At 48.0% G+C, this 25,000-nt stretch overlaps 9 protein-coding genes across 10 annotated transcripts in view; 4 read left to right on the top strand and 5 right to left on the bottom strand.

Moving 5' to 3' along the window:
• Nucleotides 1-58: 58 nt before the first annotated feature.
• Nucleotides 59-2,433, top strand: CND02750 (Delta-12 fatty acid desaturase, putative). 2 transcript variants are annotated; one of them, XM_024657013.1, is made up of 7 exons: nucleotides 59-292; nucleotides 398-514; nucleotides 586-684; nucleotides 743-970; nucleotides 1,021-1,645; nucleotides 1,699-1,863; nucleotides 1,959-2,433. In XM_024657013.1, the coding sequence occupies exons 1-6, from the start codon at nucleotides 138-140 to the stop codon at nucleotides 1,819-1,821; spliced, it is 1,347 nt and encodes a 448-aa protein (XP_024512659.1). In that variant the 5' UTR covers nucleotides 59-137; the 3' UTR covers nucleotides 1,822-1,863; nucleotides 1,959-2,433. The 2 variants fall into 2 exon arrangements, with proteins under 2 accessions (XP_024512659.1, XP_570226.1); XM_570226.1 differs by having other exon boundaries at nucleotides 1,699-2,109.
• A 291-nt stretch (nucleotides 2,434-2,724) lies between these two features.
• CND02740 (conserved hypothetical protein) lies at nucleotides 2,725-8,301 on the bottom strand. The gene is made up of 10 exons (XM_024657012.1): nucleotides 7,960-8,069; nucleotides 7,811-7,904; nucleotides 6,942-7,680; nucleotides 6,739-6,891; nucleotides 6,578-6,689; nucleotides 6,321-6,532; nucleotides 5,145-6,265; nucleotides 3,569-5,095; nucleotides 3,132-3,515; nucleotides 2,725-3,075 (listed from the first exon to the last, which is right to left on the bottom strand). The coding sequence occupies exons 1-10, from the start codon at nucleotides 8,040-8,042 to the stop codon at nucleotides 2,887-2,889; spliced, it is 4,614 nt and encodes a 1,537-aa protein (XP_024512661.1). The 5' UTR covers nucleotides 8,043-8,069; the 3' UTR covers nucleotides 2,725-2,886.
• Nucleotides 8,302-8,441: 140 nt separating this feature from the next.
• On the bottom strand, nucleotides 8,442-10,358 carry CND02730 (fk506-binding protein 39 kda, putative). The gene is made up of 9 exons (XM_570231.2): nucleotides 10,214-10,358; nucleotides 9,801-10,166; nucleotides 9,679-9,749; nucleotides 9,479-9,628; nucleotides 9,154-9,430; nucleotides 8,917-9,002; nucleotides 8,708-8,855; nucleotides 8,595-8,647; nucleotides 8,442-8,539 (listed from the first exon to the last, which is right to left on the bottom strand). The coding sequence occupies exons 1-9, from the start codon at nucleotides 10,235-10,237 to the stop codon at nucleotides 8,497-8,499; spliced, it is 1,218 nt and encodes a 405-aa protein (XP_570231.1). The 5' UTR covers nucleotides 10,238-10,358; the 3' UTR covers nucleotides 8,442-8,496.
• Nucleotides 10,359-10,460: 102 nt separating this feature from the next.
• Nucleotides 10,461-11,834, top strand: CND02720 (conserved hypothetical protein). Its single transcript, XM_024657011.1, has 4 exons — nucleotides 10,461-10,564; nucleotides 10,619-10,945; nucleotides 11,001-11,171; nucleotides 11,219-11,834. Exons 1-4 carry the CDS (start codon nucleotides 10,562-10,564, stop codon nucleotides 11,225-11,227), a joined length of 510 nt encoding a protein of 169 aa, XP_024512734.1. The 5' UTR covers nucleotides 10,461-10,561; the 3' UTR covers nucleotides 11,228-11,834.
• On the bottom strand, nucleotides 11,271-15,439 carry CND02710 (conserved hypothetical protein). The gene is made up of 8 exons (XM_024657010.1): nucleotides 15,356-15,439; nucleotides 14,647-15,300; nucleotides 14,410-14,599; nucleotides 13,891-14,358; nucleotides 13,562-13,838; nucleotides 11,885-13,511; nucleotides 11,489-11,836; nucleotides 11,271-11,431 (listed from the first exon to the last, which is right to left on the bottom strand). The coding sequence occupies exons 1-8, from the start codon at nucleotides 15,422-15,424 to the stop codon at nucleotides 11,339-11,341; spliced, it is 3,726 nt and encodes a 1,241-aa protein (XP_024512663.1). The 5' UTR covers nucleotides 15,425-15,439; the 3' UTR covers nucleotides 11,271-11,338.
• Nucleotides 15,440-15,562: 123 nt separating this feature from the next.
• Nucleotides 15,563-17,086, top strand: CND02700 (hypothetical protein). The gene is made up of 5 exons (XM_570471.2): nucleotides 15,563-15,767; nucleotides 15,819-16,071; nucleotides 16,125-16,183; nucleotides 16,234-16,376; nucleotides 16,427-17,086. The coding sequence occupies exons 1-5, from the start codon at nucleotides 15,635-15,637 to the stop codon at nucleotides 16,994-16,996; spliced, it is 1,158 nt and encodes a 385-aa protein (XP_570471.1). The 5' UTR covers nucleotides 15,563-15,634; the 3' UTR covers nucleotides 16,997-17,086.
• On the bottom strand, nucleotides 17,042-19,584 carry CND02690 (damaged DNA binding protein, putative). Its single transcript, XM_024657009.1, has 9 exons — nucleotides 19,385-19,584; nucleotides 19,190-19,330; nucleotides 18,868-19,140; nucleotides 18,718-18,820; nucleotides 18,402-18,660; nucleotides 18,285-18,352; nucleotides 17,697-18,238; nucleotides 17,438-17,648; nucleotides 17,042-17,381 (listed from the first exon to the last, which is right to left on the bottom strand). The coding sequence occupies exons 1-9, from the start codon at nucleotides 19,522-19,524 to the stop codon at nucleotides 17,280-17,282; spliced, it is 1,839 nt and encodes a 612-aa protein (XP_024512664.1). The 5' UTR covers nucleotides 19,525-19,584; the 3' UTR covers nucleotides 17,042-17,279.
• A 175-nt stretch (nucleotides 19,585-19,759) lies between these two features.
• CND02680 (hypothetical protein) lies at nucleotides 19,760-21,308 on the top strand. Its single transcript, XM_024657008.1, has 7 exons — nucleotides 19,760-20,018; nucleotides 20,069-20,179; nucleotides 20,229-20,345; nucleotides 20,401-20,479; nucleotides 20,533-20,731; nucleotides 20,778-20,907; nucleotides 20,964-21,308. Exons 1-7 carry the CDS (start codon nucleotides 19,785-19,787, stop codon nucleotides 21,072-21,074), a joined length of 981 nt encoding a protein of 326 aa, XP_024512665.1. The 5' UTR covers nucleotides 19,760-19,784; the 3' UTR covers nucleotides 21,075-21,308.
• CND02670 (endoplasmic reticulum protein, putative) overlaps nucleotides 21,083-25,000 on the bottom strand; it is a 4,242-nt gene continuing 324 nt past the window's right edge. The window contains exons 2-6 of the mRNA XM_024657007.1: nucleotides 24,376-25,000; nucleotides 24,132-24,327; nucleotides 23,975-24,078; nucleotides 23,561-23,918; nucleotides 21,083-23,484 (exon numbers count right to left, since the gene is read on the bottom strand). The exon at nucleotides 24,376-25,000 is cut by the window's right edge and continues 138 nt beyond it. Of these exons, the coding sequence (XP_024512666.1) occupies nucleotides 21,199-23,484; nucleotides 23,561-23,918; nucleotides 23,975-24,078; nucleotides 24,132-24,327; nucleotides 24,376-25,000 (3,569 nt within the window). The 3' untranslated portion in view covers nucleotides 21,083-21,198. The remainder of the gene's footprint in view (nucleotides 23,485-23,560; nucleotides 23,919-23,974; nucleotides 24,079-24,131; nucleotides 24,328-24,375) is intronic.

The following is a 25,000-nucleotide window of genomic DNA, read 5'->3' as shown; positions in this document are numbered from 1 at the left end:
AACACCACAGCTCCACGAATATTCCCATTCTCCCATTTCATCTTCCTTATTCCTTTTTCATCCTCTTTTCCATCTTCCCTCGCCCTTCTTCTCCTCCCACCCGGCTCTTAACGCAGCCAGCTTTACACTCCTACCAAATGACCAGTACTCTCCGACAACGTGCGGTCACTCCCCCTGCAGGACAGGTCGAGAAGGACCAGCTCCTCCGTGAAGCTGAAGAGAAGGAAATCTCCCAGGGTCAGCAATTCATCGTACCCAACTTTACCATCAAGCAACTTCTCGATGCCATCCCGTGAGTAACTTTGAGTGGCGATCATGATCCCATCTAGATTTTTCGTCGGTTTTTTCGAGGAAGGGGTCCGAGTTCGGAGCTGATGGATATCAATTTTGCCGCTAGTGCCCATTGCTACAAGCGCTCCGCTTTGAGATCTTCCCTTTACGTCGTCCAGGACGTGGTCGTAATTGCGGCACTCGTATATGGTGCCTTCCACATTGACTCTTTGCTTGGCAGATTGTGAGTACGACTCGATGTTTTCATACGCCACTTCACCATAGAGCGGTTTCGCAGTTGTTAACAAAACGCAGCTCTCTTTCTCCTGTTGCTTATTACGCCGCGAAGTTCGCTCTTTGGAGTGCCTATTGGTTCATCACCGGTCTTTTTGGTACTGGTATCTGGGTTATCGCGTGAGTTCAGAAGATGTAATCTTTTTGCGCTGTGCGTAGCTTATGGATACTTGCGTAGCCATGAAGCTGGTCATCAGGCTTATTCTTCCAGCAAGGCTATCAACAACGCCGTTGGATGGGTTTTGCACTCTGCTTTGCTTGTTCCATACCACAGTTGGAGGATTTCTCACGGTCGACACCATGCTGCGACCGGCCACTTGACTCGTGATGAGGTCTTTGTCCCAAGGACTAGGAAACAGCTCGGCTACCCTGAAGTTGAGGAAGAGGGAGAGATCCTTGGAATCAAGTGGGTTCAAGACGGAAATGACACTGAATTGTGTGCTTACTATCTTGCAGTGTCTCTAAGGAGCGTCAAAACCAGCTTCGCGAGGCTCTCGAGGACTCTCCTATTGTGGTATGCTACAATCTCTTCCTTCAACAACTTTTCGGCTGGCCTATGTACCTCATTCGCAACGCATCTGGTCAGCTTCATTACCCTGAGAAGACCAATCACTTTTCACCTCATTCATTCATCTTCAAGGCCAACCAGTACTGGCAGATCATCTGGTCTGACATCGGTATCGTGCTTGTTTTTGCTGCTCTTGCCTTCTGGGCTTCTCAGAGAGGTATTAAGGAGGTCGCTACCATCTATGGTATCCCCTATTTATGGGTTAACCACTGGCTCGTCTTCATCACCTTCCTTCAACATACCGACCCTGTCCTCCCCCACTACTCTGCCAACAAGTGGACTTTCCCGCGTGGTGCCCTTGCTACCATTGATCGTGACTTTTTGGGTCCTGTTGGCGCTTACGCTTTCCACGGTATTACCGAGACGCACGTCGCCCACCATATTTCTTCCAAGATCCCTCACTACAATGCTTGGGAAGCTACAGAGGCGCTGAAAAAATTCCTTGGTCCTGCCTATCACAAGAGTAACGAGAACATGTTTGTGTCTTGTTATAAGTGTTATCGAGACTGTTTGGTAAGCATAGTGACTTGGCACGAATGGAGCTCAAGCTGAATCTCGTGTTTTAGTTTGTTGAGGACGGTCAGGACATCGTGTTTTACAAGAACGCATCTGGTTTAGCTCAACGAGTACCTGTTGAGGAGAATGGCAACATCTCCGACTCTGGTATTGATATGGCCGAGTCGAAGTAGTTTTTTCTTGAGCTGTATATGCGGGGATTGTAAATATCCGTGGTATGTAGAGGGTAGGGTTTAACGAAATATAGAAGTCGACTGCTGTGGTTTATGATACATTCGTTTCTGACTCACCTGTTGCTTTCTCGCTGTAGGTTCAGGCATGAAACTAAACAGATAGCAATTGTAAACGAACTTCCGGTACTTGGAAAAGCATTCGTCGAGGAGAGGTGCTTTACAAAGGGTAAGCGGGCTCAAGGCCTTTTGGGATCAGGAATTGGTACAAAATTCTCTACGTTTCTGCTCGTGTTGGGGTATATTGATGGAGCGATGGACTACTGTCATAAAGGCGCTTGGGTTCTACTACCACATCATACGATATAAATAACTGGTTGATGGCGTGTTTTGGTGTAATCTCTTGGCTGATCCAGTAGCTAGTAGACAAGTTCGTCCGTTTGTCCGCTGTTCGCTATTCCTAGTTTATTGTCTTACCATTTTTTTTCTTGTTTTTCCATTCTGTAGTGAAACTGGAATACAAACGGCAGACCAAAGGATGTTTAGAGGAGTATCAATATGACGTTTTGGAGACTTTGTTCAGACAGACGAATTACTTGAATTCGTGCGTGCATACATGTATCTCAATAAGAAACATTATAGCTCACAACGAATGAGCTAGGAGAGGCGAAAGAAAAGGTCGTCAAAGTTCTCAGGGTGTTTCTGATGGTTGCCATATCCGACTCCGACAAATCTCAATAAAGCGGAGATTGATATCAGTAATTGATAATTGATGATATCTTTAGTACAGGAGTGAGACAAGTGATCGATGTACCCAGGGTAACTACGGATGGATGCCCATCCTTTCGAGTTGCTGTCATTATTACCCCTGTCATTTCATGGCGTGCGCGAAGAATGGAATAGCACCAAGACTCATCATGCATTTATCATCAAACAAACAGAATCATCAATTATCGTCATATAGCCGCGTTTATCTCCGTAGTATCGTATCGTAACCATTTAAACTGAGAGAACAAAACTATGACACTTCGCACCTCGTTTTATCTGCAGTCCGTAATGAAACAGTGATTACTGTACCCAATCGCCGCTATACTCGGAACTACTAGGGCTATGGGCTTTAGATGATTGCGCTACAACCCGCGCTTGGTAGCTGGCTGATTGACCGGGCATTGTCGTACCCTCTTCTGAAGACTTGTCTTCAAAGTTACCTTCTCCTGGTGACCGACTCCTTTCCCACTGCTTCAGCTCCTGCGAGAACTGAGGTCTTATAGTCAGCACAGATCTTTTATTGAAAGTAATCCAATGGGAATTACCTTGTCAAAAGCCATTGTCGCCTCTAAACTTCCATCATCTTCATCATCTGATCCCCCTTTTACATCCAACAATGTCTGGATTCTGTGTTGCGCCTGCGCAAGATCATCTCTCAAGGACTCCATGTCCCTCTCAGCCTCGTCGAGCCTCATTCTCAGCAGGTCTACCTCACGATTGCGAGCGGAGAGAACATCTTGAGAGGCTGAAAAGTCTTCTTGAAGCTTCTGGTGTTGGTTTTGAAGGACGTTAAAGCGGCGCTGTACATCTGATTCGATGACTGAGGACGATGAGGGTGTAGAGCGACCAGAGATAGATGAGCGACCTCGGAGATGGTCAAGCTCAGTTTGGATGGTGGTGTTGGTAGCCTTCTGTCTATTTAACTCGTCCTGTCACCCATCAGCACGAACCTCGAGGGGCAATGAGCTAAGAGCTAACATACCTTCATCCTCTTCAGCATCTTTTCTGTACCTTTCACATACCTCACAGCCGTTTGATAGTCTGTCTCAAGCCCAGCAACCTTATCTCGATGCTCTTTTTCCATGTCTATCAACTTCTTCTCCAATTCGCTAACTCTAGTCATCTCTCCACTTGTGGGAGTTGGTGACCGCATACTCGCGCTTGTCGGACTTCGGGCGCCCTTAATGCGCTCCACCAACTTGCCGAGGGACTCGACCTTGACTTCCGCTTCTTCACATCGTGTTCGTAGGTCTTGTATTTCACGCTGGGCGGCTTCGCTGACTCGGGTCTGCTCCCGCAATTTGCCTTCTAGTTCGCGAGTAGAGGGCGCTTTGATATCTTCGAGGTCAGAGTCGTTGACGGCGATGCCATGGTCCGCAAGTAGATTACGCAGCATGGCGCACCTCGTTTCCACCTCAGTCATAGCTATCTCTTTCTCTTTTAACTCCTCATCCCTTGTCGAATGGAGCTGTTTGTACCGGGCGACCTCCGCTTGGGCACTCAGCAGCTTGGTCTGACTAGTCCGAAGCTCGCCTCGTAGCGTTTGAACCTTACTTTCCACGTCACGCATTTTCGTTCGATGTTGATTCACACCTGACTCGGCAGCGTCGACTCGTTGTCCGGCCTCCTTCAGCATTTTTCTGAGGCTTTTACCCTCTTCCTCCAGAGCCTGTAATTGTTCTTGGTGGCCCCTAGCGGCACGGGTCTCGTCTGCTCGCATCTCTTTGTGGGAATCTAGTATTTCACCGAGTCTAGAGGTTGTCACCGCCCTCAAAGCGTCTGCTTCTTCTCGAGATTTCGCATACGCATTTTCAATCTCCTTGAGCTTTTCGGTAGCGAGCTCCGCATTCCTCGTTCTGGATTCTAGCTCGGCTCTACATTCCGCCAGCTCCTCCTCCAGTTGCTGCACTTTAACACTCTCCTTTGTGTACATTGCCTCCATCTCAGAAGCCATAAGTCCAGCAGAAGTGATTGCTGCCTGGACTTCGCTGACAAGTTGAATATTCTGATCTCTCGTAGCAATCGCTTCGTCAAGTTGTGACCGCAGTTGGTCTCGCTCGGCTTCGCGCTGTTGAACCCTGGAAGATAAAGTAATCAATTGTTCGCTATGCTCGCGAGCGCCTTGCTCATAAGTCAAAAAATGGCCGCGTAACCGTTCTAACTCTTCAAGTGCCTCCTTCTGGGCCTCTTCTGCCTCTTCTGCCCTCCTCAGTGTCTCTGCTTCGCGTTGAGTTGCCGAAGAATGCAGACAATTCGCCTGTTCTCGCCCTTCTTTCTCCCATTCTAGCTCTTTACTCATTTGAGCATTCTCATTAGCCAAAATGTTGATCTGCTTCTCTAATTCATTGATGCGTTCCTTTTCAACCCTCTTGAGATCAAGGAGTGAATTTGTTTCAAGGGCGGCAATTTTGGCGCGGTAGAACGCTGTTTCTTGCAGAGCACCTCGGCGGAGATGATCTGCTTCCACGGATTTAGCAGAAGCAGCTCGAATCTGAGCGACTAGGTCATTCTATCACTATATCAGCTTGTGACAATGGCTAGCATCTCCCCTTACTTACCTGCATTTTAGCCTTCTCTTTCTTCAGCCGCACAAGTGCATCAGTCAACCTGCCCACTAAACCATCATTCTGTTTATTATCGTCTGCTTGTTCTTCTTTGTCTCCTCCAGAGGGCTTTTGTTCTTCGTCGCCCAGCAAGAATCCTTGTTTCACTGCTCGGTTTAGGATTATCTTGAGAGCAGTTTCTCTTCTCTTTCCCTCCTCCACTTCATTCTCCTTTGCCCTGACTTCCTTCACCAGATCGTTGGAGGCACCGAAACTACTGGGCCTACTAGAGGCAGATTGACGGAATCCGTTAGCAGTGGGTGATCGACGGCCGTAATAGAACGCATCAGGAGGCGGAGGTGCACGCTCGCGCTCCGATGAAGGTCCATCGGCATTTCGGAGACGAGGTGAGGGGGATCGGGTTCCGTTCACGGATGAATGGAACATCTTGGGATGGTTCTTGGGAGACGTAGGTGAGATGTGCGTAGGGGAAGTGACCCGCGAGGGTAAAGATGACTGCACCGGGCTTTGAGCCTGATCTGACGCTTGACTTGAGTAATGTAATTTCGTGGGTGACATAGCCTCTCGAAATTCCTCATCACCTTCCCGACGTGGGCGCTGAGGCGGGGGACCGTTTGGTTTCGTAGTCAGCACAGGACCGACGTTTCGAGGTGATTGGAGTGGAGGTTGAGGGATTTGAGCCTGCGATTGTGGCGAAACCTGAGTATCTAATACTTGTGACTGGCTTTGGGTAAGAACATGCTGAGTTGATGGGCCTCGTTCCGAAGAAGGAGAACTTGTCCCTGTACGAGTGTTTAAACCCTCCGTAGATGCCGACTGTGGCAGCCTTCCTGGGGTTTGCCCTTGCTGTTGCCCGGGTTGAGGCGTGCCTTGCATGCCTCTTGAATCTGCTTGATCCGCCATTGTCGTTTTGCTCTTTGCATCATGAGGGTATTTGATCTTACTGGTATCCAGCACGTGGATTTTTTGCGGGTCATCCCGTTCTCCGGGTTCGAGAGGAACTTGATTAGCCTCACCACCGACCACAAATATTTTTCCGTGAGCGGAAACCATAGCATGCCCTGAACGAGCAGCTGGTGAAGGGCCCATGTTTTGAAACATGAACCATCTTTGATCTATTTTCATTAGCCTTCCAAGTTTGTTGTCAAAGACGTTAAAAACGTGACATACTGGAAAGTCTAAAGGCCGCCAAATCACCCAAATCTTTACCCTTTACATCCCGTCCTCCGAAGATATATATAGTGTCATCCACAATCGCTGCAGCATGACCTTCTCTCGGTAAAGGGATAAACCCTATGCATGAGAGTTCGGCCCATGCACCAGTCGATGGATCAAAACACCATGTATCGTTATAGTGGTAGTTACCGTCCGTACCTCCAAAGCTACAACATCTCAGCACGTCACACATGAATCACTTTTGTACTCACAGGTAAAGTTTACCGCTGGACGCTGCCACCAACACATGACCTGTTCGACGAGGCGGTGGAGGTGTGGTGTATGAAACTTGCTCCCACGTATGTACCATCGCTGTGCCAGATACTATGGAGCATGAACGCACCATTCATCGTGAGAAATGAGATAAACATACACTGCTTGATATCGTACATCCACATGTCGTTCATGAACATGCCATCCGCCTGGCCTCCGAAAACATAAAACCGATTCTCAACCATACAGGCTGCATGGCCGTACCTTCCAACGGGTCCTTTGGATATGGGGACCTTTGTCCACTCTTGTGAACCTACTCCTTCATAAGCGCGGTACGTACCTGCTTGTCAAAAATGGACTTACGCAAGTCAAGGATGTACAATCCCTCATCCTGCTCATCTGCAACGTCAATCTTGGTGTCCCCCCCCCACACAACCATAATTCTATCCATGATCACACTCGCATGTCCTACCCTCGGAGGCGGTGCATCTCCCTTAGTCTTGACATACATTACTGAGAGATCTCGGATGTCAATAGACCATAGGTCATTTCTAACCTTTTCATTGACGAGGCCTCCAAACACAAGCATATGACCAGAGTGAGAGGGGAAGCAAGGGACTGAAAGCCCATACCGGGGGAAGGGAGACGCAGGGACGTTTTGGCCAGAAGAGTATAGACGAAGGGGTCGGATTTGCCAGGGATATGACAGAGGGTTTGGCGAGGGGTGAGGGCGGCTTTGCAGTTGTCCCTGGCCAATCTCCTGAGATTGTCCTTGAGGATGATTGGAATGAAGAGCCTGGTGTTGCAATTGTCCTTGTTGTGGTTGTGCCGAAGCTTGTACCGAAGCTGGAGCAGATGAGTGTATCGGGGGTGGAGACATACCCAGATGCGGCGATCCTCCATACCCTCCAGAGGCAGCGGGTCCATTGGCAGATGGTGTCGGTGACTGTGGATTGATACGATATCCAAGTTGAGGGTGTGGTGTACTCATCATACTCATGTGGCCAGCATGTGTATCGACTTGTCCCGGGAGATGTTGGTTGAGTTGGGGTGACTGGCCTGAATGAGCCGGGTAAGATGCTTGGGCGCTGGATTTGAGTTGCTTTACAGGATCCCATAATCAGTGTTACTTCCACATGCACCTTACTGCGCATAGCGGACCATAGACGACTCATCACGTCCGGCGCAATTTCCGTCTACGCGTACATAGGCGTGAAGAACGGGTGACATACCGGGTTGCTTGTCATTCTTCTAGGATTGTTGTTGCCCCCTATACCTACATTCCCGTAGGCCTGTCCCCTATGAGGCGCTGCAGAGGGTGCGACTCTATGTTGATATGAGATGTCAGCTTTCATAGTACAGGCGAAAAGACAGGACTTGCGGTTGGGTAGCAGCCGGGGCTGGTGTGGTCGCTGGGGGCGGATGAAGGTCTGCCTTCGAATGTTTCCTCTTGAAGAGGGACATGGCGGGATAGGAATGGGAAGAACAGAATGAAGAAGAAGAAGAGAAGATAAAAAAAAGCAGAGGAAAACAAAGAGATCAGAGGGCAGGAACGAGGCTGCGCGCACAGACGCGTTCTGCGTTGGGCAACGGTCGTCTTCATCTTATCGGTGTCCCGATCTAAGCGCTTGCTTGCATATTTATTTGACGTGCTGTGTACAGGAAAAAAATTGTCCGCACAGTCACCATCACATGACTGCGTTCTGTGTTTCTCAAGTATCATTGATGATAATATGGCCCTGCTGAAAAGAAGAGGGGTGAATCAGGCAAACTATGTGCATTCACACGACAAAGGATCCAAGCAATGACGATTTGAGGACCGCCGGTAGGACAGAATATGATTGATTGCATGGCAAATTAAAACAGTAACTGTCTACTTTTCAAGGCTATCCGACCTAATCCCGTCTACACAAAGTGTCTAGTTGATAGAGACAAGTTTGACGTCGAACTTGAGGGTGGAGCTACGATAGGATTAGCAACTTCCTCTCTGACCGATTTCTAATTGAATATAATCACTTCTTGGGAATACCAGGGATCTTCTGGTTACCGTAGGCCAAAGCGGCGGGAATCTACAAGATTGCTTGTCAGTCGTACAATAATGAGGCAAAGACACCGACGACAACACATACGGTCAACCTCCTCTCACCACCGACCGCCATGCCGGCCAAACCCTCATCCCAACCCCTGATAACCTCACCCTTTCCAAGGACGAAAGAGAAGGGTTTGCCGGAGGTGTTAGCATCAAACTGCTTTCCGTTGGTGAGCTTGCCGATGTATCTTTATGGAGGCAATCAGCACATAAAGAAAGACCATCAATTCCATGTAATAATGCGCTTACCGCATGCCCAAACGCTTGCCGGTTTTGGCAACGGGGCCGTCGCCAATCTTGATGTCTTCGATAATTAAACCAGAGGGAAGAGTCTTCTACGATTAGCAGAGTCAGTGATAATTATTCTTCCATCGTTCCATGACAAGTTGTATCGACTTCTATGCATTAAAGGCAGGTAGTCAAGCATTTTGAGTGTCTGGCGGAGACAGCAAAGATACATGAGAGGGAAGCAGATCACTTCCTCACCTTCTGGGGAGCTTTGGCCTCCTTCTTTGTGGCAGGCTTCTCGGCAACGGCAGCAGCAGCGGGTTTCTCCTCGGCCTTTTCACCCTCAACCTTAGCCTTCTTAGCAAGCTTCTTCTTCTGAGCTTTGCTCAAAGCGGCATCCTCCTTAGCGGGTGACTCAAGCTCTTCAGCCTTGCGTTTTTGAGCAGGCTTGGCTTCGGGGACAGGCTTTTTGTCCGCGGCAGGCAGGGCCTTCTTAGTCTTGGGAGTGGGTTCATCGGGAATTTCAGTAATCTTGCTGTCACAATTATAAGCATTAATCACGAGCCAACCATAATTGACTTACGCGACAGCAGCCTCCTCCTCAGAGTCAAGCTCAAGGTCGTCATCAGAGCCGTAAAGCTCAGAGTAGTCATCCTCGCCATCGAAATCAGAGTCAGACTCGTCGTCAGAGTCCTCGTCTTGTTGGATGTAGTTGCCCATAAGGTGAACAACGCTGCCCCTTCTATCAACAGTAATTCGTGGGAAGTAAAGTGAGGTACGTACTTGTCACCAGTGACTTCAAACACAACAACCTCACCACGGACAAAAGTAAGGTTGAGAGAAGCTTGTTCGGTCTAAACACAGTCAGCGTTAAATACAGGGCGCTTAAGAGGTAATAGTTTCACCTTGCCGGCAGTAAGGGAGCAGAGAACGTTTGTCTCCTCCAACTCATCTTCGAAGTCGCTCTCGTCCTCGTCCTCTTCCTCACTGTCCTCTTCCTCTACCTTCTCGGCCTTCTTACCCTTCTTTTGCTTTACCTCCTCGACTTCCATCTCTCCGTCATCCTCTTCAGAAAGGATCTCTTCATCCTCATCCTCATCGCTCCATTCGTCGTCGCTCTCCAACATTGACTGAGAGATGGGGTTGTGGGTAACCTTAACGACAGAGCGACCATCCTTAGAGCGGAGCTCCTCACCGAGAGCAGCGTTGGTGATCTGGAAATCACGTCGGACGTAAGTGGGATATTGTTGACCAGGGAGAAGGGTCAAGCTCTAAAAACAAGTCAGCTATGATTTTTGTTTAAAGATCGATGACTTACCCAAAGATTCATAGCAAGAGGCATTTTGTTGATTTCTGTTTTGTGATGGAAAGAGAAGAGACGATGAAAAGGTGTGTTAGCGTTGAAATATTTCTGGGATGCCGCCAGAAAAACAATCACCGCTCTCAACTTTTTAAAACTGAAGGACAGCCACGTGGCCAAAGTGGAGGGGCCGGAAATAGCGGGATAAGGGATGTGTGGCAAACGGGGGGAGGGATGACGCGCTGTCATTCACTCCTGGCCTCTGCAGGACACTTGGCAGGAAGGAACAAGGAAGGAGGAAAGAAAGATAAACCAGGATACAAGAATAGACGAAACACTTTAGCCCATCAAGCTGACTCAACCATTATGGTAAGTCCCCTCACCTGTCCGTCCTTCTCCAGCTTATCATACTTCACGAACAAGTCAAACACCCTCCGTCCTTACCTCAACGCCGTCCGCGCAACCCTCACTGCCGCACTTACCCTGTCCAACTTCTCATCTCAAGTAGTTGAACGGCACAATAAGCCCGAAGTAGAGTGCGGCACCTCGCCAGAGGTTGTCCTCCATCCGTTGATCATCTCGAGGAATGAGAGCGAAAGGGTGCTCATAGAGCCCAGTGTCAACTCAATCAGGCTCAGTATCGCAATTAAACAAGCAGATGAGATTGAGAAGATTCTGTGTCACAAGTTTACCAGATTCATGATGATGAGAGCAGAAGGTTTCGTTATTCTCAGAAGAAAGCCCTTACCTGTAAGCACTCGTTGAGGCGAGCTGGCGAGCTATCAGCCTGTTAACACCCTGGCAGGGCTACGACATCTCGTTTTTGATAACCAATTTCCATTCTGAATCAATGCTCAAGCACAAGCTTGTCGATTTCATCATTCAATTTATGGAAGACGTGGATAAGGAAATTAGTGAGATGAAGCTTTCCCTCAACGCCAGGGCGCGAATTGTCGCAGAGAGTTACCTTTCTACGGTAGGTTTATCATCTTCATCTCGATAGATACTGATTGGGCAATACAGTTTGCGTGAGGAAGAAATCATACTAGATTATACCAACATTTGTATGGGATGTATTGTAACAATTTTACATTGCATGCTGTCTAAAAATTGAACCACAAGCGTCAAAATATGCCAAAATGATTATCGCCTTCTCTCAATCCTCACCACCAGATCTTGCCCAAGTCTTGCAATCTCCCCGATAATTGCCTCTTTATTAATTTCCACGAGCTCGGCCTACACATTAGGTCGATGATCAGCATCATCAATATCAGAGAAACGAATATGACTTACTTCGGACTTTACAGGCATACCGTTCCAACCTAAGAATGATTTCAAACCCCTCGCGCCATCCCTTGCAAGATTCCAAACGCCGCCCACTGCATCGCCTCCGTGACGGTCAACAAAGAACATGAGGCTGTCCCCGTAAATCTTTTTCAGATCGCGGACGAACAAAGCGGCTGGATCAAAGTCGATCCTCATACCATCGCTTTCTTCTGAGGATGAAGTGAGGTTGCGGTATTTGAGGTGAGGCTCCCATAAAGAAGGGTCAGGCAGGATGGATTGAGCGGACGTCGAGAGAAATTTGGGAGATAGATGGATAATGATGTCGTAATGCTCCAAAGGAGTGATGAACAGTGCCTTTAACAGATTAGTGCCGCACGTAAATTACAACACTGATGTACTAACCGTGACATCTAGACTCCCCTTTTCGATACTATCTTTGACGGCCCTCACAGTAGCTCTTGCCAATGCTCCCACGCGTACCGCCACAGCCTTGCCAATTCCTTTTGTCCACCTCATCCCTTCCACATCCTGCTCTGTGCATACGACCCACGCATGGACATTCCCTTCGTTACCTTCAGTGCCCTTCTCCTTGGCACGGAGATGCTCAAACAATTTAAGTGCCTCCTCTTTGAGTTCGGCAGGGAACCTCACGCGCCCGGACGCGGAAGCTGAAGTTGGAGAAGAGGCACTGACGATAGGAATGAGCAAGGGCTCAGTCCTCCAGTCCCAACATTCCAGCAATTCCATTGCTCTCATAAATCCTCCTACCGCACTGGAAGGCGTCTTTCCCCTTCCTGGCTCGAGATACACGCCCGCCATGATCAGCTCGACTATCTCCTCCCTCACTCCACTTTCACCCAGAAGCATATGAGCAGCAAACCACCTCTTCAAGAGACGGCAAGCGGAGGAATATGTCGGATACCTGTGGTGCATCGGCGCAAGGGAAGAATGATGAGCAGGTAGGTAGTGGAATCTTTCGAGGTGAATCGCGAGAGCAGGAACCACAAGTCGACGAGGGGGATAGGGAAGCGAGGTAGCGAAAAGCGGTTTTTCTTCTTGGAGCACCCGTTCGAGCATGGTTTTCTCCCGCTCATAGTAGATCCGAAGCCTGAAAGAAATGCCCTCTGGGAGCATTACCGCTAAAGATGCTTGGTCTTCGATCTCACTCGCCCCAGCGTCAAAGACAATATCGGCTTTTATCTCCGGAAGTCTTGATGGTAGAATCCTTGCCAATTTTTCGAATAAAGCAAGCTTGACCTTTTGGACGGCGGCAAGATCGTCGGGCCATTTTGGTGAACTCTCAAACTGTACGATAACATCGGCAGAAGGGATGTATTTGATGCAATCCGGCGCGGCAGAAAAGCGATGAATGTCCACGGGATGAGGTACAAATGTGGAGGAATAACGAAGGAGAGGAGAAGAAGGCTGAACATTGAGAACAGCGAGGGGAAGTTTGTGGTCAATATCTTTCAAAACTTTGTAAAGGCTATCGTAGCCACTCAGCATCGGTCGGAAGCCAAGCTTCTCAGAACCCTTGATAGTGATCGCATCCCTAGCGGACGATGGGATTTGAATGAGACTTAACCAGCTTTGCGAGCTGGAAAAGGAAGTAACCGCGTCTCCCGGGATAGAGTAATGGTTTTCCAGAAGATATCTGACAATTTTGCTTGGAATCAAAGCCGCATCTTCAGGTCTCGAGAGATCCCAAACCACACTCTCTGCAATGCTCCCATCCTTGAACCTTCGCAGCTCAGCTTTCTCCCCCCAAAGTCCACGGAAAGCTTCGCCTTCCAAAGGCTTGTCAGAAGATGGTCCAATGTCCAGGACGCGGTTGGCATGGGAAGGGTCTAAAAGCAATCCCACAGAGATGCTGTGGTCAGAAATCGGGCAGATATGAACAAAATTCACTCGGTTGGAGAGACCTTGGCGGAGAGTCGAAGAGAAGACGGTTACGGCGAGAGAAGAGACCGAAGGGTGTTCGGAGCGTTTATATAGATCATCTGGGAGTCGGGCTGATGAGATGTCGATGCTATCGATGATGAGCTTCTAGATAACAAGATGAAAGAAGATAAAACATACTGGAAGAATTCATCAAACACCGCAGGACCAAGATCAAATTCCTTCAGGAAAACGTCCGCGAATCGCTCTCCGCTTTCATCTTCCAACATCGCCAATGTCTCCCTTGCGTGATATCTTAAGAAATCGATTTCACCCTCGTCCCAGCCAGCAAATATATTGACGAGGCCAGAGGGATCAGTAAATACGTGAGAGAAGGTGAGAAACACAGAATGCTCGAAGGACGAAGGTGAGGAGGGCGGATGGAGAAAGATAGGGGTTTGTTTAAAGTCGGTATGAGCTATAAATTGTCAGTCAGCAAGTGATACAAACATCGTAAAGTAACAACTGACCCAAAAATTCCCAGGCAGCCCGAAGGGCGCCCCAAGCTCCCAAGCTCCTACCTACGCCTGCAACTTTTTTCACCTGCTCTCTCTTTCCGCCTACACCGCCCACCCAACCTCCGTTGATAACCCAACCCAATACCATCCCAGCTAACCATGCACTGCCTCCCCTTTCTCTTCGTATCCCCCTTCGCTTTGCCCAGATTCTCCATAGAGCAAGGAAAGAGTCAACAGTGCGAGCATTTGATGGAAGGAGTTGAGAAAGTCGGTGCAAATGGAGAAGATGAGGTTTGTGCAGGGTATCATGCAATATAGATGTATTGTATAGAGGTGATGGGGTACCACTAGTTTGGTCAGTAGTGGCAAATAAGGCAGTGCGGACAAGGGATTTCGCTGGAGATAAGGATGACAGAGGGAAAAGAGATGAAGGGATAGAGGCGTGGATACGAATGTCCACTTTCGATTTGAGCCCTTGATCTACATATGTAGTTAGACACAAATGGCTGGAGCTTTGGCGTGCAAACTCACCCTTGCCGGCACGGACGACAACGATAGGCCGCCTCTCGTCGGCCATGTTTGTAGCCCACTCAATCTTAACTCCTTTCAATTCACCCTCTTTAGTAGCCAGTCGTTGCAGTTCAGAGAAGATGACAGCTAGATAGAAAATCCGCTTGTGAAAATATCTGTAATCAAGCCTATCTTTGGGTGAAAAGATGCCCTATAAATTCTGTCAGTAAAGTGTCATACTCGGTGCAAGCAACTCACATGCGGCATTGCAACTACAAGATCAATCCCTCCCATTTCCCCCTTTTCCTTTTTGTATCCACCTACAACACTCCAGCTGCCTCCGATGACAACTTCCTCGGGCTTGGCCCATCCCAACGTCCACTTGATCTCTTTGCCATTCTTGAGAGGCGAGAACTCCGCAGGGCCAGGGAATGGCACCTTTATGCCAATCCGCTTAATAGCCTTGGCAGGATGCAAGCTTTCTATCGCGGGCATCCCAAGGATTCTGGAGTGAATGGCTGTTAATAAGTCTTTGAGAGCGGCGTGAGGTGCAGTCGGCAAAAGAGAAGCCTCTAAAAGCTCTGATAATTGCAAAGAAAAGGTTGTGCCACCAGTTTCTTCGGCACGACGGAGTGCCTCCATTTCTGACAAAGTTGGTGCCTTGTAAAGGTTTTTCGAGGAGCGAGAGGGCCCTGCAGTGGGTCGGTCGTGCTCTTCGCTTTCAGAAGCTTCTTCGTGGGCATCTGCGTCGCTGACGGATCCCGCGTCGTCGGAAAATACTTGTTGATCGATCATAGGATCTTCAAGTGGTTCCATGGCTTCCTCGTCGTAGCTAATTGATGATTCATTCCCCAATTCCTGGAGATCATTGTCATTTTCAGCTCGGGATGATTGTGGGACAGCCGGTCCCCGCTGCTGTTCATCAGTATGATAGATTAATGGGACAAGCATTTCGACCCCGACGCACCTTGTTCCCTGATCCATTTTCCAACGTCGCTTTCCTCTTCAGTGAATGTTGGGCGACCATGTTTCTCATACGGTTGTAACTGTTGTGTCCCACAAGTTCTTTCTTCAATTGCCGCTGAAATTTATGAGTGAAACGTTACGTAATGTGTACCGCGACGGCTTTTGCAGCCAAACAAACAAGCCACCTCGCCCGTCAACCGTGACTGAAGTCTAATGACCAACATTCATCTCTTGCCTTGTCTTTTTTGCAGTTCCTGATTTCTACACCATACAGGTCAGCATGTCAGCAAAGACAGTAAGATCAGTCCATGCCGCAGTCACATTATCCACGCCTCCCCCCCTCTCAAAGCATTCCAGAAGCGCTTTTAGCGAGGCAGAGAGGCAAGGTCTACTCCAAAACTTCGATCTCGAGGGTAAGTAGTGATTGTAGCCTTGTAACTGTCGCTCATGAACCATTCGACTAGTCCAAGACAAATTGCAATACTTCAGGTCCATGCTCAAGCAGACACTCGATTCATTTAGTCTGCGTGGGGAAACAGAGATTCTTTCCATACCACGCGAACTACGTACCATGACTTTGGGCGAATTGGAAGAAAAGTGGGGCGGAGGCTGGGCTGGTACCTTTCATAGAATCAAGACAGAAAGGTTCGAGGTGGAGGAAAAAGAACGGGAGGAAAGAGAGGAAAAGGGAAGGGAGGAAGCGGTGAAAGGAAAAAGGTGAGTGACTTTATGATTTTTTCCTTTAATCATTGCTGATGCAGCATTTCAAGAAAAAGGAATATCGCTACGACTTCTAGGGCAAACTCGCCCGCTAGATCAACTAAGAATCGTGAGAGCCACATCCCGAAGATAAATGCGACCATAACTAAAGTGGACTAGCTCGACGAGAAGCCCCCACCGGTCCTAATCGTAATGCTCCTAGTCGTGCGACTTCATCCACAGCCGCTGCCAGAGCCAAGCCAGCAGCCATGTCTAAACGGACCAGTAAGGCCATCGTAGCCTCTTCATCCAATTCCACTAGTGTAGGTTGTAATCTTAGCTGGTTAAAGTAAGCCAATATTTTTTCCTATAGGGCCTTCCGCAAGTCCATATCTTCAATCCCGCTTTGCCAACCGCCCCTTTTCGCTCAGCTGGGGCCGGTTCTGCTGCCCGTCCTTCTCCGATCTCGAAGGTGACCCATTCATATTCCTGTTCTCGCGAACTTTCAGACAATTCCGGAAGCATAATCTCTGTTAATGAAGATTCTCTCGAAGGGGACGAAGAAGAAGACGACTTGCCTGATCCGCAGGCGATGGAAGCCAAGTTACTTTCCCAACCTGAAGCCAAGTCACCCACGTCAAAGAGCAGATCCAGGAAGAAGAGAGGACCGTCATTGATCTTCCATCAGTCCTTTGGTGCAGGAAAGATAATATCTACCCCAGAACCTCCCAGCTCTTTGGATTCAGACGAACCTCTAGCAACCATCCAGCTTTCAGACGGGCGCGAAATTAGCTTCAATCCGTTCTCTCTTACTCCTGGCCGCGTCGAGAGGGAGCTAGAAGAAGGAGGTGTGAGTAAGGAAGAGAAAATCAGAGTGCAAAATGAAGTGCATGCGGAGGTCGTCAAGAGTTTGCAAGCTAGAATGGAAAAATGGAAGGTTTAGTCGGTGAAAATGGGGTAGGACAGGCAGTAGCTTCACAATCATTGTTATTATCCATGTTCATATTCCTAGTCGCATAATGTAGAGTTTCTATGTATCTGTAATTGCGAGATGCGAGACATCCTCGTCTTTGATATTTTGCATTCAGTTTCCAGCAAACGATGGTCTCGTACAGAGCAAAGAGATTAGATTAGAAGATATTGTACATGTTTGTTAAGACGACACCAAATCTTAAAAATGTTTTCCCTTGCGAAATATCTGTGATGACTGCTACCTTGAAATTTTTTTATACGCTCATCTGGCTGATCATCTGTGATAAATGGGCAGAGTCGGCAACGTAATCAGGCGGTGCAACCTTTCGGCACTGATATCGCACCCTTACTTGATCCTACAGGCATTGTCAATTGTCAACTCTACCAGTTGAAGCTGTGCTCAGCCGCTTACATTGAAAGAGTCCTGTTTTGCCATCATCTGGAACACATACGTCCTTGCTGTCGCTTTGGCAAAATGAACATCATAATCCAGATCATTTCCCTCATTCTTCAGTTTCATCAAGTCGTTGGCGCTGATGCCCATGATTTGTTCGGCAGTTTCATTGAATGCCGTCATCCAGAATTGACCTGTGTAATCCATCACATTCATCGAAAGAATGTAGCTGAAAAAGAATCAGAGCCGTCGTGTAATCGAGACTGCCATGACTTACCGATGAATGGGTTCATCCCACCTTCGTTGACATTTTTCACACCACCAACCACTACCATCTTCCACCACCTTTTTCGCACAATTATCGGGATTGGCGCAAGCTGGATAAGAAAAGGGATCTTTTTTGATAAACGCTACAGTGGCTTCGGTACTGAAGAAGTCGGTCTTCTCTGACATACCGAGCTGCTCATCCTTTACTTGTGCGATCGTCTTTAGTTCAGCAGGTCGCGTCGCGGCACCTGCAGCAGTGTTGATAGCACTGTCACCGACAGACGCAGTAGTGTACGCCGTGAAGTGCTTATTATGCCCTTCGGCATCAAACCAGCCTCGAAGAGAGTGAGCTTCAGGAATATCAGGATTAATAGTCATTGTGGCGTTGCTGAACATCGAAAGTGATCGACCTCCAAAGTCGCCAACTTTGACGCCCTTGAAAGCAATAACTGGCTGATCATCCGCTTGGAATGTTTCAGCTTGCTTACCCCAAAGGGTAAGACGGACGCTTTGACCGGACTGATCAACAAGTTGCAGCTCTCGTTTGGCAAACTATGACGGGTGAGCAAAATGCTTAATCATTGCGATTTATACCCACTGGCTTATTTGTAGCTCGAGATGTTACAGATCCTAGTTCACCCACCTCCCTCACCACGCCAATAACATCTAGAGATGATTGTTCAGCCTGGCCCTTCAAAAAAGACTGTTGGCGTACCACAGACATCATCCTTTTGTAGTTCTCCAAGATCTCCAATACCTTTGAAGTTATATTTGACCTGCGGCACTGACTCGTCTGCACAAGGCTCGATCTCTGTGTCCCTCTCAAACATGATCTCATACTCATTGTTGACGTTGCTGAACTGCTTTTTAGCAATGTTGATCCGAGCACGCGACACAAAAAACACCTTGCCGACTTCAAGAAGGTTGTAGAAATTGTCGACAGCATCGTTGAATCCGGTGGCTCTGATTTCCCCCTTTGCGCGATAATCAGCTTCTTCAAGTTCATGACGACCCGGCCCGGCGAAACTTACAGTTTCATCCATAAAAGTCACGTTGAAAAGTTTACCATCCCCTCTTTGATTAGAATAATGTCGGATGTCAGACTTTTGAGTTACCCGAGCTTTGATGGTCCATCTTTCCAGAAATCAGAAACATCCTTTCACTAGCCATACCAGTCTCACCTATTCTGATAAGGGCTCAATCCTTCGATGGGGTACAGTGGTCCCAAGTCGCCTTTGGGCTTTGTGTTCCCTGGTCTAGCAGAAGAGGCATTCCGGCCAGGTACCTGGGCTCGCGCAGGCGCGGGTGCAGTAGCAGATTGAAGAGGGGCAGAATGGGCTCCGGCAGGCTGGGCTGAGGCGGACGCGCCACTCTTTGCTTGGTCAACGCTGACAGGGTTTCCAATCTTTTCGTCTGTCCAAGGAACAACTTCCAGAGCGAGAATAATCAATAGTCTTGTATCGCCCATCAGAATCGGATACTTGAGTGATTGGAACAACTTACTTTCGGCCTGAAACACTATTAACAGAAAAGTTTACAACCTTGACAAGAGAATGTTTGTCAACTTGCTTGCTCTCCACAAAATGATTCAATTGAGTAGCAAGCATTGCCTGAATAAAGTACTGTCCATCCGACAAAATTGCTCTGCTAAGTCCATCAGTATCAAACCATCAAAGAATATTACAAGAGTTCACATACCGGTATCTGTCGACAGCAGTTGTGTCAGTGGAAGCAATCTTTTTTACGTTGAGGACCTGAACGACAGAATCAAAGCATTCTGAGACATCCTCTGCGGACGTTGCTCGCTCGCAGAATCCGACTGTAAGTGGGCTTGCCATTGTAGGAGTCAATAGGCGGTTATGGATCGGAATGATAAAGCAATGACAAATGAAGTTGGGAGATGGAAATGGATGGCGAGAGCTGACTGGACTGATTCTCGCGTCGACGCGTTTCCGGGAATATATTTCTAGTCACGTGACCTATTTTGGGAGACGCGTCAACCTACGCGCACATTAGCGGAATCAATTTTCGCCGCCGCACGGCTCAACAAATACATATTACTGCCTCAGTGTTCCGAATATCCCTCGATACGTTCCCAATGCCGTCCGCAACCTACGCAAGGCAGTCCGCTAATGCTCTCAACAGAGCCACACGAGGTGATGATTCTTTATCTCCTCCAGCCGGCCCCTCCAATGCTCGGGACGAAGATGTCAAAATGAACACAAGGGGATCTCCAAGTGAAGACGAGGATGAAGAAGAAGATATCGAAGGCTGGACAGAAGACACCTTTGTGGACAAACCAGTAAATGGATCACAGCCTACAATGACAATGGCAAGTTTCCATGCCGTTTATCCCTTATAGCTTGAAACTGAGAAGAGTAGTTCCGGACGTTGAAAAGTAAGCTGGAAGAAGTAACCAATCGTCTGGAGGAAGCCATCGAAGAAATCAAAGACGCTGCTTTTGCCATTGAAGAAGCCAACCCCAATGATGAAGTACGCTCGATAATGTGATCTGAACATGCCATATCTGATACCTGTTCAGTCCCTCGAAAATATTGAAGGATCATTATTCAAAGCATTTGACCAGCGCCAGGTTCTCCAGATCAAGATCAGATGCCTCGAGCAATTAGAAGCGCGTTTGAAAGGTGGTGAAGAATACGTATGCTAATTTCTTTTCTTCTCATCGTCAATCTGTGACTGATTCAGCGCATCAGACGAATGTCAATGATGCTTTTAACCACCTGTCCGAACCCGAAATCAAAGAGTACCTGGCCAAGTCTCAACGTGCTAAATGTGTGCCTCCTTTGCGTAAGATCCCTTTGCAGTAACGCTGACAATATGAGCAGTAAGGAAGTTTAAAGAGTATATCGATTTCCGTTCCAACCTCTGGTCCATCAATCACGACGATGCTTGTCCACCTGTTTCTAGTTTCCTTGAGAAAGGCATTAATGATGAAGAGTCAGATGATGAGATTGACGTTGGGGGTCAAACGCAGACCTACAGATGCCCGATTACACTCACTCTCTACCAGGACCCAATGACTTGGTGGGTAGATTTTTGGTTTTGAAGTCTTTTGCTGAGAGAAGAACAGTACAAAGTGTAGTCATACCTATTCTAAGATTGCTATCTATGATCTTATTGATAGTGCCAGAAAGCAGCGGAGGTCGGCGAAGTGTCCCGTCACTGGGTGCTCCGTCACGATCGAGAAATCTGATCTAAAAGTGAGTGTCTAGCTCTGTTGCCAGCAATGGAAATTGGCTCATTATGACGATTGCAGCCGAATCCAAGCATGCAGAAGCGTGCAAATGAATTCGCCCGACGCCAGCAAGATAAAGATGATGAAAGAGAGGATGATATTGCAAGCATTGAAGATAGTGATGAAGACTAAAACTATTGATGTTTTCATCGGTCTTGGCAGTTACGAAACTAGAGATGAGACTATAGCTGGGCATATACCTTCATACCTCCAATTCTGTATACAATATGATAACAATCCACCAGTTTGATGACTTTTATAACAATGTGGAATCCCTGTTTTCAGCCGGCGTTTTAGCGTCATATCCTCTTGTGTTCTTTAGAACATCATCTTCCTCATTGACTACATGCACCTTCTCACCCTCTGGATTTGATTCCGCCTCCTTAGCTTTCCTAGCTTCCTCATATTTTATCGTCACCATCCTCAGTGCACTCTCGGCATCTGAATCGCCGGTCCTATCCTTTGTGCTTTGTGCTACGGGGGCAGTAGGTGCCTGAAATTCACATGGCGTAAAATTATAGTCATTATCATCGCCACGGTTCCTCTGCCTGTCAGAGAAAGAGGCGAGAGCCAGCGAGGGATCATGCGTGGGTCGCTTGTCATTAGACGATACCGAATGTACCTCTTCACGTAGGTCATTACTTTTTTTCTCTGGTTGTGAGCGATAAACTTCGGAAAAGCGGGCACTACCAGAGAGATCCGGTACCTGCTCTGGCGCGCGTAGTTGGACCTTCTGATCGTTCTGTTGCCCTAGACTCTTCGGCTTTGATGGAGAATCAAAAGCACTCTTCCTGGGAGGGAGGGGCGGCGGAACGCCAACATTATGTGCAGGCAAAATGCCCCTTGGTGGTTCTTGCTCTATTTTCTCCTCAGTTTGCATGGGTTCAGTATTCTTTCTCGGCGGCAATGTAGAAGGCTCCGGCTTGAGCTCGTCTTTCGCATCTTCCGTGGATTCCAGCTTCGAGTCCTCTTCTTGATCATGCCTTATGGCGGACCCTTCATTCAATTTTGATGGCACTAGGTCAGAGGAACCAATACCTGTGACTTGGCCGGGGCGTTTTGGTACGCTAGGCACCACCATAATTCTCTCTGCAGTCGGCTGAGTTGAGACAGGAGCGGAACTCGATTGACGCCTGGTGTGTCCTTGAGACATAGGTTGAGCTTGGGCTGCAAGTATATTGGACGATGTGGAAGCCGCGTCATCTTTGATCACACCGGTGGTGGGTCGCCCGCCTACGGGTGTCCACTTGGAAGGCGAAACTCCAACAGAAGCCAAACTCGACGTTTTGGAGGGAGACGGAAGTAGACTGGGCCGAGAGACGGTCGATGAAGAACGTTGTCTTTCAGGAATGAGCATTGGGCTAGAGTGTGTATGAGGAACGACAGTGGCATGAGTTTCGTGCGCTGCAGCATTGAGTCTCTCTTGAAGTGACAACCCATGCGACAGACTACTGGTCGTTCTCCTGTGAGTTTGAGACTGGCTGGGTAATGGTATATGATCGTCATCCCGCACATCTTCTTCTTCTTCTTTGGGCCTGTAGAGGGCCTGCCTCCCTTCATCTTTTTCCGATCTACCCCCTTCCTCGATGATTCCAGCCTTTGACCGGCGCTTTGCACCAAAGTTCACGCTCCACTTCTTCATCTGATCTTTAGCACTGTCCATCTGAGCTTGAAGCGCCTTCTTGTCCCTCGACCGGAGGCTGCTTATGAGAGACGAGGTGCTTCCCATCCCTAGTTGATGAGGGAGGGCGAAAGTCTCGTCGGTAGGTATAACGTTGGGAAATGCTTCCGTCGATGATGTGGCTATGGAGGACGTTTCTGAAAACTTAGATGGCGAAGGGGCAACGAGACCCAACGTACTTCTACTACCTGAAGTAACGTCATCGATTCCACTAGCTCGCACCGGTTCGGGTATATCTGAGTGAGAAGAAGTCGATAAAGAAACCTCCACTGAGGCGATCTCCGGCCTATTTTCCCAGTTCGTTTGTCCCTTCTGTCCAATTTTCCTATCGGCTTCCTGGCTCTCCATGCTTCTCTTCGACAAGTTCTCATTAGTGGAATTATCATCATCTGCTCCTTGGCCCACACCGCCGGTTAAAGTCTGAGCCACCGAAGATGATGGCTTGGCTCCTGAAGCAGCGAACCATTTCTTTGTAGCACTTAAGGCGGCAGCTTTCTTTGATGACGCACTGCCAGAAGGGAGCGTGATCGGTGCTGTTTCTGTGCGGACGATCTCCGTGCCAGTATCAGCTCCCGATTCGGAGCTCGGGATTGACGGAGTTAGCGGCGGGACCGTGGTAGTGGAAGTGTATACGGTCTGCTTTTGATGTCTTTGACGAAGCGTAGTACTGCTTGCTTCAGAACTAGGTGACAAGGCATCTTGTGTGGACCTCTCTGATGCATGGAAGGTATCTTCTCTTTCCCCCTTGGCATTTCTTTTGGCTTTCGCTGCAAAATCGAAAATCCCACCTCGGACGGGATAGTCGCAGGAATTGAAAAAAGCCAAATCGTCCATGTTAGGTAAAACGACCGATTCCGCGATCTGTGGCCGGGGAAAGGGCAGAGTGGGAGAAGCAGAAAATGAGCTTTTATCGCAAGGTCCGACGAAGTTCACTCACAACATCTCGCAGCTGCTTCTCAATTGCCTTTAGGACCATACTAATTTGGATCTTCCGCTCACTGACTACCGGGATGATCTCCATTTCAATCTTGGGCATCTTAGTGAAGCCATACCATATCCTATTGCTTGGCGGCTCCTTGATTTGCACCAAAAGATTACCTTCGAATGATTTTAGAACAACAGCCAATACAAGGTCTACTACATATGGCTTAAAGCCGGTAGGGATAGTAGCAGTCGTCGCGATGGTCAGTCGAACATCTGAGGCGGGCTGGGAAGCACGTGAACGGTGTTGGACATGGACCTCAAAAGCTGCTGTACCCGATGCCGTCAAGTCTTTAAGCATCGGTTTGGAAAAACTATGTAAACATTGTTAATGAAGAGAAGCTTATGTTATAGGACGAAAGACACTTACAAAGGAGGAGAAGATCCAACGTTAACTTCTCGCACGACAATGGGACTGAGGAAACTAGGTCTTGGGACTTTTGATAATTTCTTCATAATTTTGCTTATGATAAACTAGAATAAAGTCAGTACTAACACAGTATATTCCAACTTTTCGGAACACTTACTTGCTCGAACGCTTCTGTCCTGTAGTATCCAAAAAAAACTCGACCCATGAAGGCATTGAACCATCTCATAGGTATGGGGTCTGGTTCCGTATCGATAGTGTCCACCATATTTTGCATATCTTTGCTTGAGAATACATCGTCAAAGGTGGGTTGGCAAGAGGACACCTGAAGTAAAGCCATGTACCAGTCTTCCATCCTTCCCAGAACGGTCAGGTGTGAAGAAAATTTGTAGAGATAAACTCACTTGGTGTTAGATTTTGAGAACAAATATATTGGCCCACTGGCTTCCCCATCTGCATCTTCAGCACTCATAGATTTACTAAGTAATGGGATACCTCTTCCTCCTTCTCTGAGCTTCAGCACTATCGCATTTCTTTTTGAAAACATCTCTCCGTCCCTTCCGTTGAATTGCCCCCCACCATCCTCGACTTCCACGTTATAGTCTTCAATCCCGATAGCTGCGGCGCAATTTGACTGACTTTCGTCCTCATACAAAAAGAGAACTGATGATTTAAGGACACAAAAGAAATAGGATTTCGGTGCAGGTAGTTTATTCTGTCGGGGAACAATGCTGCGATATGTTTGAGCGATACGAGAGGAATATGTTGACTTTGCCGCTGGATTCATGCTTGGGGCATTAGAATCCCCAAGTGCAGTGTTAATCGACTGATCAATGTCTTTCAGCTCTGCTGACCGTTTCGCCGGATTTTCGTCCTCAGTCAGTACTTCTGGTAGTGGAGGCGCAATTGATCCAGTAGTTGCCATCGAGGAACCTCCCTTGTTTGATGAAGAAATGCCTCCGTCGCCGCCTGTACTATTGGAGTGAAACTGACGTCTAATCGTCAGCCATCCTGATAAAGAATGCGTCT

This window comes from Cryptococcus neoformans (assembly GCF_000091045.1).
Source record: "Cryptococcus neoformans var. neoformans JEC21 chromosome 4 sequence".
NCBI lineage: Eukaryota > Fungi > Basidiomycota > Tremellomycetes > Tremellales > Cryptococcaceae > Cryptococcus > Cryptococcus deneoformans.
Note: the sequence above shows the minus strand (reverse complement) of the source record. Positions and strands in the feature narration are given on the sequence as shown.

Coding starts and splice junctions, on each gene's coding strand:
- CND02680 (XM_024657008.1), top strand. CDS start 19,785: ATGCCGTCCGCAACCTACGCAAGGCAGTCCGCTAATGCTCTCAACAGA. Junction 20,346..20,400: donor TGAAAGGTGGTGAAGAATAC/GTATGCTAATTT, acceptor TCAGCGCATCAG/ACGAATGTCAATGATGCTTT. Junction 20,908..20,963: donor TCGAGAAATCTGATCTAAAA/GTGAGTGTCTAG, acceptor TGACGATTGCAG/CCGAATCCAAGCATGCAGAA.
- CND02700 (XM_570471.2), top strand. CDS start 15,635: ATGTCAGCAAAGACAGTAAGATCAGTCCATGCCGCAGTCACATTATCC. Junction 16,184..16,233: donor CGCTAGATCAACTAAGAATC/GTGAGAGCCACA, acceptor AAAGTGGACTAG/CTCGACGAGAAGCCCCCACC. Junction 16,377..16,426: donor CTTCATCCAATTCCACTAGT/GTAGGTTGTAAT, acceptor TTTTTCCTATAG/GGCCTTCCGCAAGTCCATAT.
- CND02740 (XM_024657012.1), bottom strand. CDS start 8,042: ATGTCCCTCTTCAAGAGGAAACATTCGAAGGCAGACCTTCATCCGCCC. Junction 7,905..7,959: donor GCCCCGGCTGCTACCCAACC/GCAAGTCCTGTC, acceptor ATATCAACATAG/AGTCGCACCCTCTGCAGCGC. Junction 6,892..6,941: donor ATTGTACATCCTTGACTTGC/GTAAGTCCATTT, acceptor ATGAAGGAGTAG/GTTCACAAGAGTGGACAAAG.
- CND02750 (XM_024657013.1), top strand. CDS start 138: ATGACCAGTACTCTCCGACAACGTGCGGTCACTCCCCCTGCAGGACAG. Junction 293..397: donor CAACTTCTCGATGCCATCCC/GTGAGTAACTTT, acceptor TTTTGCCGCTAG/TGCCCATTGCTACAAGCGCT. Junction 685..742: donor ACTGGTATCTGGGTTATCGC/GTGAGTTCAGAA, acceptor ATACTTGCGTAG/CCATGAAGCTGGTCATCAGG.
- CND02690 (XM_024657009.1), bottom strand. CDS start 19,524: ATGGCAAGCCCACTTACAGTCGGATTCTGCGAGCGAGCAACGTCCGCA. Junction 18,239..18,284: donor CTCGAGCTACAAATAAGCCA/GTGGGTATAAAT, acceptor CACCCGTCATAG/TTTGCCAAACGAGAGCTGCA. Junction 17,649..17,696: donor TGGGATGAACCCATTCATCG/GTAAGTCATGGC, acceptor ATTCTTTTTCAG/CTACATTCTTTCGATGAATG.
- CND02710 (XM_024657010.1), bottom strand. CDS start 15,424: ATGAGAAACATGGTCGCCCAACATTCACTGAAGAGGAAAGCGACGTTG. Junction 14,359..14,409: donor TGTCGTCCGTGCCGGCAAGG/GTGAGTTTGCAC, acceptor CTACATATGTAG/ATCAAGGGCTCAAATCGAAA. Junction 13,512..13,561: donor GTGTTTGATGAATTCTTCCA/GTATGTTTTATC, acceptor CATCATCGATAG/CATCGACATCTCATCAGCCC.
- CND02730 (XM_570231.2), bottom strand. CDS start 10,237: ATGCCTCTTGCTATGAATCTTTGG. Junction 8,856..8,916: donor GGCAAGCGTTTGGGCATGCG/GTAAGCGCATTA, acceptor GCCTCCATAAAG/ATACATCGGCAAGCTCACCA. Junction 8,540..8,594: donor ATCCCTGGTATTCCCAAGAA/GTGATTATATTC, acceptor ATCCTATCGTAG/CTCCACCCTCAAGTTCGACG.
- CND02720 (XM_024657011.1), top strand. Junction 10,946..11,000: donor TCAGAAGAAAGCCCTTACCT/GTAAGCACTCGT, acceptor ACACCCTGGCAG/GGCTACGACATCTCGTTTTT.